At 48.7% G+C, this 13,573-nt stretch overlaps 1 protein-coding gene across 3 annotated transcripts in view; it reads left to right on the forward strand.

The window, feature by feature from the left end:
- The window catches only part of SLC39A11 (solute carrier family 39 member 11), a 265,886-nt gene that overhangs the window by 141,471 nt on the left and 110,842 nt on the right, over window positions 1-13,573 (forward strand). For all 3 annotated transcript variants that reach the window (XM_077833155.1, XM_077833157.1, XM_077833156.1), the window contains exon 6: window positions 2,538-2,708. In XM_077833155.1, the coding sequence (XP_077689281.1) occupies window positions 2,538-2,708 (171 nt within the window). The remainder of the gene's footprint in view (window positions 1-2,537; window positions 2,709-13,573) is intronic.

Here is a 13,573-nt window from a genome sequence, read left to right on the forward strand (position 1 = left end):
TTAAAATGCTGGCCAAAGTAGAGCCTGGTGCCAAGTAATGTCCTGCTGGGAACCTGGGTTGGGGAGAGTCTGAGAGTCTTGGCTTAACAGGAAACATGTTAGCAGATGAAAATGAGGCAAGTCTTTTGAAGGTGGTCGGGAGCAGCCCCTGACAATAGGCAGTGACATGTTCCAAACCTGGGAATGAAAACATAACTGAATACAATGGTGCCTTCCTTCAGCAACAGATGGAAAAGAGAAGACCGAGAGGGGACATAACAGTTTTCAAGTACATAAAAGGTTGGTTACAAGAAGGAGGGAGAAGAATTGTTCTTCTTAACCTCTGAGGCGAGGACAAGAAGCAATGGGCTAAAATTGCAGCAAGGGAGGTTTAGCTTGGACATTAGGACAAACTTCCTGGCTGTCAGGGTGGTTAAGCCCTGGAATAAATTGCCTTGGGAGGTTGTGGAATCTCCATCACTGGAGATTTTTAAGAGCAGGTTAGACAAACACCTGTCAGGGATGGTCTTGATCAGGGGTCGGCAGCCTTTTAGAAGTGGTGTGCCGAGTCTTCGTTTGTTCACTTTAATTTAAGGTTTTGCGCACCAGTAATGCATTTTAACGTTTTTAGAAGGTCTCTCTCTATAAGTCTCTATATTATATAACTAAACTATTGTCGTATGTAAACAAGGTTTTCAAAATGTTTAAGAAGCTTCATTTAAAATTAAATTAAAATGCTGATCTTACGCCGCCGGCCCGCTCAGCTGGTTGCCGGCCTGGGCTTCCGTTCACCTAGGCCGGCAGCGGGCTGAGCGGGGCCTGTGGCCGGGACCCCGGCTGGCAAGGGGCCGGCGGCCAGAACTCGAGACTGGCAGTGGGCTGAGCGGGGCCAGCGGCTGGGACCCCAGACTGTCAGTGGGCTGAGCGGCTCAGCCTGCTGCCGGTCTGGGGTTCTGTCCGCCGGCTCCTGCCAACCAGGGTCCTGGCTGCCGGCCCCACTCAGCCCGCTGCCAGTCTGGAGTCCCAGCCCTGTCCACATAGAGTGGGTACCTACCTTCTCCCTGGTTCTAGCCCTTCTCTTCCTCTCTCTGCACTGAGCTGAGGGTGGGAGTGTGCTGAGAGCAGGCCTGGGGGTGAAGGAGCAGGCTGGGGGTTGGGGTGCAGGGTCTGGCCAGGAGCTAGAACGAGGGAGGGGGCTCAGGGTTGGGGCAGGAGGTTTGGGTGTGAAGCGCTTACCTGGGCAGCTCCCATTTGGTGCGAGGGGTGCAGGTGGGAATGACGGGGTGTGTGTGTGTGTGTGTGCAGGAGCTCCCGTTTGGTACTCAGGGTGGGAGTGGGGATGTGGGGGGGTGCAAGAGTCAGGGCATGGGGAGTGGGGGGGCTGGGTATTTGAGGGGGGTGCAGGAGTCAGGGCAGTGGGCTGGGAGGGCTGGGTATGTGTGGGGGGTGCCGGAGTCAGGGCTGGGGTCGGGAGAGGGGGTGCAGGGGTCAGGGCAGGGGGCTGGGGTGTGTGTGGGGGGGTGCAGGAGTAAGGGCAGAGGTCTGGGTGTGTGTGAGGAGGGTTCAGGGATCAGAGCAGAGGGCTGGGGTATGGGGGTGTGTGCAGGGGTCAGGGCAGAGGGCTGGGGGTGTGGGCTGGAGTCGTGGGGGTGTTCCAGCCCCCTGCCCTGAGCGGCTCACGGCAGGGGGCTGGAGGGGTCATGCCCTGATTCCACCCCCTTCCCCAAGGTCCCCGGAGCAGAGACCACGGTGCAGCTCTGCTTTTACCTCTCCCCCTCTCTAGCAAGGGCCCTCAGCTGATCAGCCACAGGGAGGGAAAGGAGGAGGGGCAGGAACCCGGCCCGCTGGGGGAACAGGCGTGGGGAGGGGGAAGCTTGCCTGCCCTGCAAGGAGAGGGCGGTGGGCGGGGAGGCGGAAAAGGGCAGGCCGGGCAGGATTTTTAATGGCCCGCTGCTGTCTGCCCGGGTCCGGCAGACAGCAGCGAGCCATTAAAAATTGGCTCGCGTGCCGTGTTTGGCCCACGTGCCATAGGCTGCCAACCCATGCTCTAGATAATCCTTAGTCCTGCCATGGGTGCAGGGGACTGGACTAGATGACCTCTCGAGGTCCCTTCCAGTCTTGTGATTCCCAGGAGGCAGGTCTTGTGCATGGGGGCTTGAAATGGGCTGGTTCTTTTTGAGACCCTGTGTGACCGGGGTACTGGGGAGCTCAATCAGGGCAAACTGCAAAGAATGGGGCAGACAATCCTCAAAACCGATGGTTATTTCAATACGTAGATTCATCAAGTTAGCCTCAAAACAGCTTCTATAATACCGTACAAAGAAAAGGAGGTCTTGTGGCACCTTAGAGACTAACAAATTTATTAGAGCATAAGCTTTCGTGGGCTACAGCCCATTTCATCAAATGTGGAACGCTGAGGAAGGCTTGACCTTCTCCAGGCTGCAGATGATCAGCATCTTTCCTGCCGGTTTTTTGGTTGTGGGTGGGGCAAATGGTTCTCAGCATGAGCCTGCTCCCTTCCGAACTGATCTCAAGTCAATTTCTCTTTTCCCCCTCAGACAGAGGTGAAAACGGGGAGCCCTATCAGAGGCGGAAGGGCGTTGGAGCCAGCCAGTCAGAAGTCCCATCTGCATCTCAGACTTCTGGAGACAGCGCGTTGACCCCAGGAAGTAGCAGTTGGAGGCGAATTATGCTGCTCATTCTAGCTGTAACGATACATAACATTCCAGGTCAGCACCTTGTCTGCTTTCAGTTGCAGGGTGGGTGTAGCCGTGTTGGTCCCCGGAGCTGATAGAGATGAGGTGAGCGAGGTGATATCTTTTATTGGACCAATTTCTGTTGGTGGAAAGGAGAAGCTGTCAAGCTTCATAGAGCTCTTCTTCCGCTCTGGAGAAGGTAACCAGAGTGTTTATCTTACCTTCTGTGCGACCCTCTTGGGCTTAACAATCTGTCCTACCTTTTATGTAGCTTAGACACTCTGATTACCTTTTCCAGACCTAAGGAAGAGCTCTGTGAAGCTCAAAAGATTGTCCCTTCCATCAACAGATGTTGGTCCAATAAAAGATACTATTTCACCCACCTTGTCACTTGCAGTGGCCTGTTCTTGAAGATGTCATTTCCTCGGTTGGATGAGAGGCATAGCCTAGTTGATGCCACCACATCAAGGATTTTGGAATGGCCGCTTTGTTTTTTTATAGCTGTTTGATTATTGCAGATGGCTCCCATCACAGTAGCATCTGGGCACCTTTTTGATTAAATCTACTACAGCTGGTCTTGCTTGTCTGTGTTCATGTTATTCAGTCCTGTAAAGGCTGAATCACCAACATACATTAGCAGGTGGCAGTTTCGGGAGAATGCCTCCTGATTCTGCACTGTGTTCTAAATTCCCTCGGTCTCCCCCTACTGCCAGCCCCAAGTGTTCAAAAATCATATCAGACTCCTCTCCTCCATCCCCCCAAATCACAAGAGTTAAAAATCATGAGGTCTTAAAAATAATGACTGTTTGGCTTTTTATTTGTCTGCTGGTCTTTGTGCTGATAGGGGTTGCATTTTCAAGCTTTGCTCTGCAACCATGAGGGACAGAAACATTTTCTTTTTGGTTAATTCAGGGGACACCATCACAGGGCCTAATAACATCAGCCACACTATCAGAGGCTCGTTCACCTGCACATCCACCAATGTGATTTATGCCATCATGTGCCAGCAATGCCCCTCTGCCATGTACATTGGTCAAACTGGACAGTCTCTACGTAAAAGAATAAATGGACACAAATCAGATGTCAAGAATTATAACATTCATAAACCAGTCGGAGAACACTTCAATCTCTCTGGTCACGCAATCACAGACATGAAGGTCGCTATCTTAAAACAAAGAAACTTCAAATCCAGACTCCAGCGAGAAACTGCTGAATTGGAATTCATTTGCAAATTGGATACTATTAATTTAGGCTTAAATAGAGACTGGGAGTGGCTAAGTCATTATGCAAGGTAGCCTATTTCCTCTTGTTTTTTCCTACCCCGCCCCCCCCCCCCCCGATGTTCTGGTTTAACTTGGTTTTAAACTTGGAGAGTGGTCAGTTTGGATGAACTATTACCAGCAGGAGAGTGAGTCTGTGTGTGTATGGGGGTGGGTTTTTGGAGGGGGGTGAGGGAGTGAGAGAACCTGGATTTGTGCAGGAAATGGCCTAACTTCATTATCATGCACATTGTGTAAAGAGTTGTCACTTTGGATGGGCTATCGCCAGCAGGAGAGTGAATTTGTGTGGGGGGGTGGAGGGTGAGAAAACCCGGATTTGTGCTGGAAATGGCCTAACCTGATGCTCACTTTAGATAAGCTATTACCAGCAGGACAGTGGGGTGGGAGGAGGTATTGTTTCATATTCTCTGTGTATATATAAAGTCTGCTGCAGTTTCCACGGTATGCATCTGATGAAGTGAGCTGTAGCTCACGAAAGCTCATGCTCAAATAAATTGGTTAGTCTCTAAGGTGCCACAAGGACTCCTTTTCTTTTTAAAAAAAAGCTGAGATTCTCACAATCACATGAATCCAGGAGCTGGGGCTTTAAGAAAAACTGATATCACAGGACTGGCATTAACATTGTGAGAGTTGACAACACTTAGTTGCTTTGTAATTCTTTGTTATGCTGGGGGTAAGACAGGATAACGCTTTGTCTGCTTTCCTTGCGTGCTCTTTTTCCTCCCCTTTCTATCTCTTTTCCTTGTTAGAAGAGCTCTTATTTGATTTACGTGTGTAACCTGTGTTATGGAGGGATAGAAGGAAGCTGATCTACATAGCTTTGCCTTTGGGGAGACTGAAATGCTGGATTCTCTGTGCTCGCTTGAGAAAGCAGGATTCCAAAACATGATGACTGTATCACTCTGTGGCAGGGTAGCTGCTACCGCATACTAAACACAAAAGACACTCTTCCCATCAGAACTGAGACTCTGGAAGTTTCCTTGTTCTGGTGTGTGTGCTTTTTGATTTTAAGGGTGGCTTCTTGCTGCTGTGGCAGAACTGTAATTTTAAATTTTGTTATTGGATGCTTCTCTGTTCTGTTGACTCATGTGAAAAGGCTCAGAATTATGTGGCTTTGATCACAGCTCTTGTATCCACTTCAAGGACAGTCAGGAGCCAAATGCCAAAAAAATTGTAGAAATATGAAGCTGGAGGTAGTAGCCGTGGGTTGGTGTGTGTGTGCGCTTTCTGCTCATGAATTTCAAAAACTGCATTCTTTCCATCCTTCTGTTGCTTGCTTGTCTCGTTGAAATCAGTTGCTTCATTTCAGCTTGTAATCATTTTTCACTGTCCTTCATTGCTCCATCTACTGCCTCTTGGTGGAGGCATTCACTTAACTAGGCTTTCTGTGATCCCAAAGAGGGTGCACGATAATATCTCCGCTTCACCTTTTGTTGGATGATCTTAAAGTGCTTTGCTAACGCTAATTAATTGTGCATCCCAGGACTATGATGGCCTTGTCTGTATTAGCAAAATTAGTACCTGTTTTTCAGCAAGTGTCAACCATGGTGTAGCTGCATCAGTGCTAAGCTGCAGGTGTAGGAAAAATTCCGGGGTTTTTATCACGCGCCTGTGAAAACCTGCTCTAGATTCATTGAAACCGCTTGAAAGCTTGTGCAGGCTTGTATCACTGAGTGGCCAGTGAGCAAGTACAAGATTAACTGCAAATAAAATGTCATCTAATGCAGCATTAGGGTTGATGCTTTAAACTTGCAAAAGCCAAGAATCTCTGATTTAAAATTCTCCCAGGTGCCACAAATCCAACCTGTGTGTGCTATATCTCATTGTTTAGCACTGGCTATAGTGACATATTGCGCAGAGTATTTATTTTACAGTGTGAACAAACTAGAGGGTGGATGAAGGCAAGTAGTAAATTCAGCATGCTGAGCCTTTCAATCTGGGATAGGACTACAGGAATTGCCTGGGTGGGTCAGTGGAATAATCCATCTAGCCCAGTGGTCTGTCAGCTGTTTTAGAGAAAGATGCAAGAAACTCAGCAGTTGGCAGTTATTACTCCTGAGGGCATTCTGTGCCAAGAAAATTTTAAAATTCTGCGTACAATATTTTAAAATTCTGCAGGTGGGGTCGAAAGGGTTTTGTGTGGGGCAATCTGGGTGCGGGCGGCTCAGTGTGGGAGCTTGTTGGGGGGTTCTGGATGCAACGGTAATGGGACTCTGCAGGGGGGTCCAGGTGAAGGTGGTTGGGGACTCAGTGGGGAGGGGGTGTCTGGGTGTGGGGGGATAGAGCTCAGCTGAGGGGTCTGGGGTGGTGAGCTCAGTGGGTGAGGGTCCAGATGCTGGGGGAGTGGGGATTAGTGGAGTGGGGATCTAGGTGCAGCTGGTTGGGGCTCGGTGGGGTGGGGTGGGGATCCAGGTGTGGGTGGCTTGTCGGGGTGGTCCAGGTGCAGGGGGAAGTGGGGCTCATCGGGGGGGTTCTGAGTGCGGGGGCTGTTCTGAGTGCGGGGCGGTGAGGCTCGGCAGGAGGGTCTGAGTATGAGGGGGTCTGGATGCATGGGGGTTGGGTGGATGGGGGAGCAGCTCCCTGTACAGGGACCCCACCCCCTGCAGCTGAGAAGCAATGGGTGCAGGAAGCTGGGGGCAGGGGGAGTTTGCAGAGATTCTTGCAGCCAGGGGAGAAATCTGGGGGTTGGGTCTGACCCGGCCCCAGGTGCCGTGCAGGGGACGAAGAAGTCCCATCCTGCCCAGCTGGGACTAGCAGCTGAGCCTGGTGCAGGGTAGGAGCCACCAGCTGGGTCTTCCCCAGTCCCGCCTCCTGCCCCACAGTGATTTACCCCTCTGATGGCTGCCCTAGGCACCTGAAACATACTGCTGGGGAGGGTCGCATGACCGCTCTTGTGGATTCCCTGTCAAAAAGTCATTTTTCTGTGGGGAAGTAAAGAAATCTGCGGGGGACATAAATTCTGCGTAATTCCCCCAGGAGTAAGTTATTGGAACGTCTCCTGATCAGTTTATGCCCTTAGGCCTTGTGACTTGATATCTAAATTGATTGATGCCCATATTCCATTCAAAAACTCTTGGTTTGGGGTTTTTTAATACTCTGATAATTACCCAATTAACACTCCTGTCTTTTTTTGTTAAAATCTTCGCCTAAATGATCCCTTGTGGCAATGAGTTCCACAGGCCGGTTCTGCCTTTTGTGAAAGCGTGTTTCCTTCCTTCATCTGTTTTGAATTTGCTGCTTCTTGTTGCGTGCCCCCTTGCTCTCTTGTGTGAGAAAAGAGGGCGAACAGCTGTACCTGATGTATCTTCTTTATAGGAGTCTTCACTTCACGTATTTTTATCATGAGATGCAAAAAACTATAAAGATGAGGTTCTTTTAGTTGTTCTCTTCTGTTGGGGCATTTGGCATTTTCAAGCTCTTCTCTTTAAATTAAACACTTTTTAAATTAAAGCTGGGATTCTTAGTTAATAAGAGTGATTTCAGCCATGGGTGGCTTTAGGAGTGGCTTTAATGCCAAATACCGTGAGACTTGTGATAAACTCATGAGAGTTGGTCATATGAATTTTCAGAAGTGCTGACACAATACGTTGCCTTCAGGGAGAGTTTTACCATTGAATTCAGTGGGAGCAGAGTTAGGCCAATTCTGTACGCCTGAATCTCCACCAGAAAACTCCACTTGATTGAGTCAGTGAGACTCGTGTCTGTAAAATGAGTTGTGTGTAACTTTCCCTGTATGCAAGCAAATCCTGACTGGTCTCCCAAATTAGGAAAATCTGTTCATGGTTCCTTGAGTGGCTTTTCTCTGTCTTTCTCAGGAATTTTTGTAGTTTGTGATTTAAAAAAAAAAAAATCAGTTTCCACCTTCTGATGTTTTTAATTCAGCTTCTTCCAATCTGGCACATCCCATACGTGGTAAACTCAGTTGCTGAGTTGTAACAACTTGAAATCTGTGCTTACAGCTATAAAACTACAGCACAGGAAAACTATTTGTCTTAATTATGAGAGTTCTCTGACTAATAAACTACAGACAGTGCTTTCAGAGATCTCAAATAAAATCTGTGGGATCTTAATTGAATAGGAATTTGTAAAAAATGTTGTTTTTTAAAATAAAGAAAACATTTGCTTTGTGTTGGAGATTAAACTGATTTTAATCCCTTTTAATTAAAGCAGGTGAGCAGCAGACCTCCCACATGGACTCTTCCACCGTCTGGGAGAACCAGGGGACATAAATTCACATATCCCTCCAAATCAGACTTTTGTTCAAATGTATGATTTGGCTTGTTGTACTGTGCCTAGGAGTTGCAGTGCTGGATTTGGTAGTGGCAGGTGCTTTGCAAACACAGAACCAAAAGGTTGTCCGTGCCCCAAACTAAGTGCAAGCTACTACCAAAATTAAGATCACTAGGAATAGTGGCATTTTTTTTAAAAGAAAAACACCGGTAATGGTTAGTTTAAAGCAAAGACGTCGCCATTTGCGTTTGCAAACCCCTCCCCTCCGAAAGGGAAACTGACTGTCATTGTACTATGTCTTGTACATCACCTACCACAGTGGAGACCTGCTCTGGGGCTGGGGCTCCTAAGCATTACTGCAAAACAAATAATAATGAGCAGTTGCACTAATTGCAGTGTGGAGTGCTCATGAACAGCATGAAGATAGGGCGGTAGCTGCTTTAAAGGTGACCACAGTTTTAAGTAGAAGCCAAAAGATAAAGGTTGCGAGCGATTGAGTTGAAAACAGCGTAATTGGATTTTATCCCTCAGCTGAAGCTGCCGGGAGGCACAGGCGTGAATAGGTGCCTGCATGCATTTCTCTCTTGCTATCCTGCTCAGCGTGTGCTAAGGAATTGTGGATTATTTTGACTGTCACTGAGGAAACAAACCTTTGTAAAGGAAGGAACAAAGTGTCACCCAAAGCAATAGGTTAATGACCATAATCTCTCCGTTGCTGGAGTGTGCTCTTCGAAGGGGCTGTTGTAACCTTTTTTTGTTCTGACACTGCACAAAGCCCCCCTTGGGCAGTTATTGAGCCTCAGAAATTATCTCCTACTTCTTAAAGGTCACAGCATTAAAGTTTAACATTTAGGGTGGTGTGGGAGAGCAGCGCCCTGTGAATGTATCTGTTACAGCTCAGCAAGTGAGTTCTGTTCATCTCCTGCTGCAAGGCTCCCTGGGTCACAAATACGGTCTTCCCCATGGCTGCTTTTCCTGAGGCCATCAAGTGCATGCGAGGCAGGGATACATACCGCTCCAGCTTGGATGCAGCCCCTGCAGATTTCACTAACTTCCAGTGGACAGGCTGGCAAAGCATGCGAGGTGGAAACGGCCTTGTCGGGGCAGAAGTTGAATGGGTTTCAGTATCGACCTGTGGGGCAGTGTTTAGACTGAGCTCCATTCTTAGAAGAGTGGGGGCTCGCTTTCCTTTCGCGTTGACCTGTGTGTTTCCCTTAGCATTGCATAGGCAGGCCAGCCTTAGTGAATGAGCGTAACATCCATCTAGTGCTGTCCACTGATATTGAAGCCCCCTACAAGCGTTATTTCCATTTCACAGTTTGTGCAACTGAGGCATTGAGAGGCGAGGTGACTTGCCCAGAGTCTCAGTTAGCGTTGGCGGTGCGAATAGAAGCCACGTCTCCTGACTCCTAGTCCAAAGCCCTAGCCACTGGACCATGCCTCCTGGGCAGCTTCCCAGCATGCCCTGTCTAAGGATGTGAAGCAATAGCACTGGGAGCCTCTAGGGCTGGTAACTCGCAGGCCAGTTGCAAACCCCTCTGATGAGGGGGTTTGTACTTACCTGGCCTTCTGTTTCCAAAAGAGCATCCCTGTTTTATTTCTTGGTTGTGTGGCCCTTTGGGGCCTCAACGTTTATTATGGAGTTGCCACGACGACTTCTCTGCACTGTTGCCATGGGTTGCGGGGGCCGTGGAGAAACCAAAGGTGCCAGCCGCAGATGAGCGAGTAGGAAGAGGGGGAAGTCTTGCTCAAGGTGAAGATAAGGCCTCGAGGAGGGAAGCGGAACTGGTGGGGCCATTGGGATTAGGGAGAAAGGTTATAGAGGGCTACCATGCCCATCGCCATCGTATCTGCCCCATCTTTGTCTTGTCCTGGAACGGGGATTTCCCTCGGGTGCCGACCTGCTGTCATGGCATTTAAAAGGAAACATAAAGAACTAAAAATCAAGTGTCACTGAAGTTCTTTGGTTTCCCTTGCAAAGCATTGTACTCCCCTGGCCTTGTTCAGCAGTGCTCATGTCACGTCTCCGGCAGGTTACCTTTGAGGCCTCTTTCCACCGCGCGGGATTTGTAAGCACTGTAATGTTCCCCCTTAATTATAATCCTATCAGTGGAAAGCCTGACCTAATTAGCGCACACTCTTGCAGCGCGGTGCCGCTTTGCTTCGTGTAGCGTGTTACAGGGAGCGCCCCGGTGCAGAAGCCTGGGTTTTTGGATGGAGCTGCTGGGTTTTTCTTGGGATTTGTTGCAAACTGGAGAAGTTGAGGCTGGAGTGAGCATGAACCGCGTGGCTGCTGGGTAGGACTGCCTGCAGTAGCCTCATACTACCACCCGTTATCACAATCTGGTTCATGAAATTGTGCCAGGCCATCTTTGTCAGTGTGAACGTAGCTAAATCACATTCGTTGGGTGGTAGCAGACTTATGTGTTCGTGTCAATTGCTGCTGCTGCTGATGTCGGGCCTTTCATCAAAGGATCTCCGAGCACCTTGCCGAGGTTTCTTACCTCCCCTGCTAGGTGAATATTCCCCTCGTTTGTTGGAAGAGCTGAGCCAGGGACGCCGGAGCCCTGACCCCCAGGGAGTGACTCGTCTCTGCACTGCACATTGGGTACTGATTTACACCTGTGCTAAGTGGGTGTAAAAGAGCTCCCAGCGGTGAAGGTGGAGAATTTGGGTTTGAGGCCAGATTTACATCCACACTGCAGTCACTCTGCATGGATGTAAAGGCTACTGAAGGGGCAAAGCAGAGGAGACTCAGGCCCCCGGTGTCTTGCATTCACTGCTACAGAGCACTTGCTTCCGTTCAATTGTGGCTTAATTTTCTCATTCAGTCGGTCTTTGATCCATTGTTTTTTATGGAGAATGTTGCCTTGGAAAATCTACAGGCTTGTTTCCCTGCTTCCTCCCTGGTTGTCAGTGTAGCGGCTGCAAGGCTAGCTACGTGGTCAATGATTTATAAAGCAAAAAGTTTTCAGAAACTTTGCTGAAGGCAACTGGAAAAAAAAAATGCGGTAAGCAGTAAATATGGCACCAAACTAATGGAACGGCGAGTGGATCGCATTGCTGGAATGGGTGGCACGATGTTCCTGTAGCTTACTGAAAACATGCCGAGGAGCATCTTCAGAACACCTGCCTGATTGCTCGGAGCGATGCTGTGTGCTGTAGGGAAAGGGCATAGGATCAGGGCACCTGGTCAGTCTGATGGGGCAGTCTAGCAGATAGGGCACTGGACTCTGGAGACTTGGCTTCTAGTCTGAGCTCTGCCACTGTGTCACTTCATCTCTGCGTCTCCGTTTCCCTCCTCTGTCCTATTTACCGCGTGTGTACAGTGCCTAGCGCAGCGAGGCCCCGATCTTAGAGCCTTGAGGTACTACCATCAGCCATACACTAAGATTCAGCTACCAGCATGCAACTATCCTTGTAAGGGAATCTAGACTGATGTGATCTGCACACGCAGCTATAAAAGAGGAGGGTAGGAGGGAAAGTGGCTAAGCGGAGGATATTGGCGAGTTTAAGTTAATGAAACCTCTCACTCTCAGCTCCTGTACCAGACCCCTGACTGGGGTTTATACTAACCCTTTGCAACCATTTACTGATGTGTAACTTACCCGCTTTACACATTGCCCCTAAATTCTGCCCAGTCCCTCCAGCTGGTGGGTTAATTTCTGTGTAATTGCAGATGCTGTTTCTCAGAAGCTGCCGCTTTTCATTAGCTTCATGGCAGAAATGCCTGCCTAGTATTAAAGGTAACACCTCAGGCTAGCACTCCTGACAGGCAGCCTGCTGATGGTTTGGTTCAGGTGACTAACCAAAGCTTAGCCAGCATGCTGGGATCTCCCCCTTGCTCCTACCCACCCATCTCTCTCTGATCGCTCCCCCACATCCCCACTTGCAACCCACCTTCTGCAACAGCTTCTCCCTCCTCCCTGAAAAGAAGAGTTTGTGAGTTGTGTGAAGGCTGAGGCCATGTGAGTCTCTGCCTCTTACCAGATTCTCTCGCTTTAATTGTTTTTTGTTATATTCCTTTACAGTAATGCTTAGCGCTTACACACACCCTTGAATCGAAGGATCTCAGAGCATTCAGCGACTATGCAGCAATGAGGCTCTCGCACTTGCCCTCCCAAGGAGGTAAGCAAGTGTTGCAATCCCCATTTTGCAGATGGGGTAATCAAGACTTCCACTACATGGCAGGCTCCTGCGGGCGGGGACTGTCTGGTGTGGAACCGAATGCATCATTAGCGCTTAAATGAGCAATTTGCTAAAGTTCACCCAGCTGGGGCATTGATGGAGCTGGGAGTAGAACCCATACCTCCTGATTCACAATCTTGTCCTCTAGGTACTAGGCCACACTCTTCCCACGAATCCCCCAAGGGATGATGAGTTTGCTTTGACCCTCTTTAAGAGGCGAGTGCCTTTAAGTTTTGGCGAAGAGTCTGTCTTTCATTTCAGGCAAATCTGCGGGAGGCTGACTAATGTGTGGGAAAGATAATTGAATGGAGAAACCTGCTTCTTGAGTTTCTGTTTTTGACTGGCTTCAGCAGGCCAGGGGACGGTTTGTTAATTTGTTCCTGAGCTGGAACAGGTAACATAAAGAATAAATTGGTCAGGACAGGAAATGCCAGACAGCGGAGTAGTTCCTGCTAATTAATATTCATATATGCCAAGTTCAGTGGAACATTCATTATGTATTTAATTAGACCTTGTTTATTCTGTTTCATCTTTGTACCGTGGGTGCTTGCTATGCTGAGGAATTGAAAATAATTAAAGTGTTACTGGTGTGCTGGAAAAAAACAATTAATGAGGTGTCAATTTAAAGTCTAAATGCTGCTCCTTTCCTTTTGATCGGCTTAAAGAGTGGGAGGGGAATGACACGCCAGGGAATTTTGGGGTGCTTTATTCCAGTGTCATTTCCTCCAGATTCTTAAAGTCTCATTCTTCTACATCGTCGGTACATTTTCATTTGTGTAGTGATGGTGCCTGGAGGCCATCAGTGCGGATCAGGCCTCGTTGCAGTAAGTGCTGTGCAAACACACAGGCAGGCAAGGACCCTGCCCCAAGAAGTTTACAAATTTAATTTAAAACCAGACAAAATCAGTGAGCGGGATAAAGGACATATGGTAACAAAACCAAAACCATAGGTTAGTTAGGCCCCGGTCCAGCAAAAACTGTAAGCACGTGACTAGTTAGATGGATGGAATTTGGTGGATGGCCCAGGACTTCGGGGGACCGCTCACGTGCTTAACTGCTTTGTGAGATGGGGGATTTATTGCACCGTTTCATTACACTTCCTGATTATTTGAAAATGTCAAAATTAGCTCTCCCTCCACTGCAAAGCCTGGCTGTCAGCTGGTTGGCAGGCTTCCTAGCTCCTTGCCTAGATTTGTTTTT

The sequence above is a fragment of the Eretmochelys imbricata genome, chromosome 14 (genome assembly GCF_965152235.1).
Source record: "Eretmochelys imbricata isolate rEreImb1 chromosome 14, rEreImb1.hap1, whole genome shotgun sequence".
NCBI lineage: Eukaryota > Metazoa > Chordata > Testudines > Cheloniidae > Eretmochelys > Eretmochelys imbricata.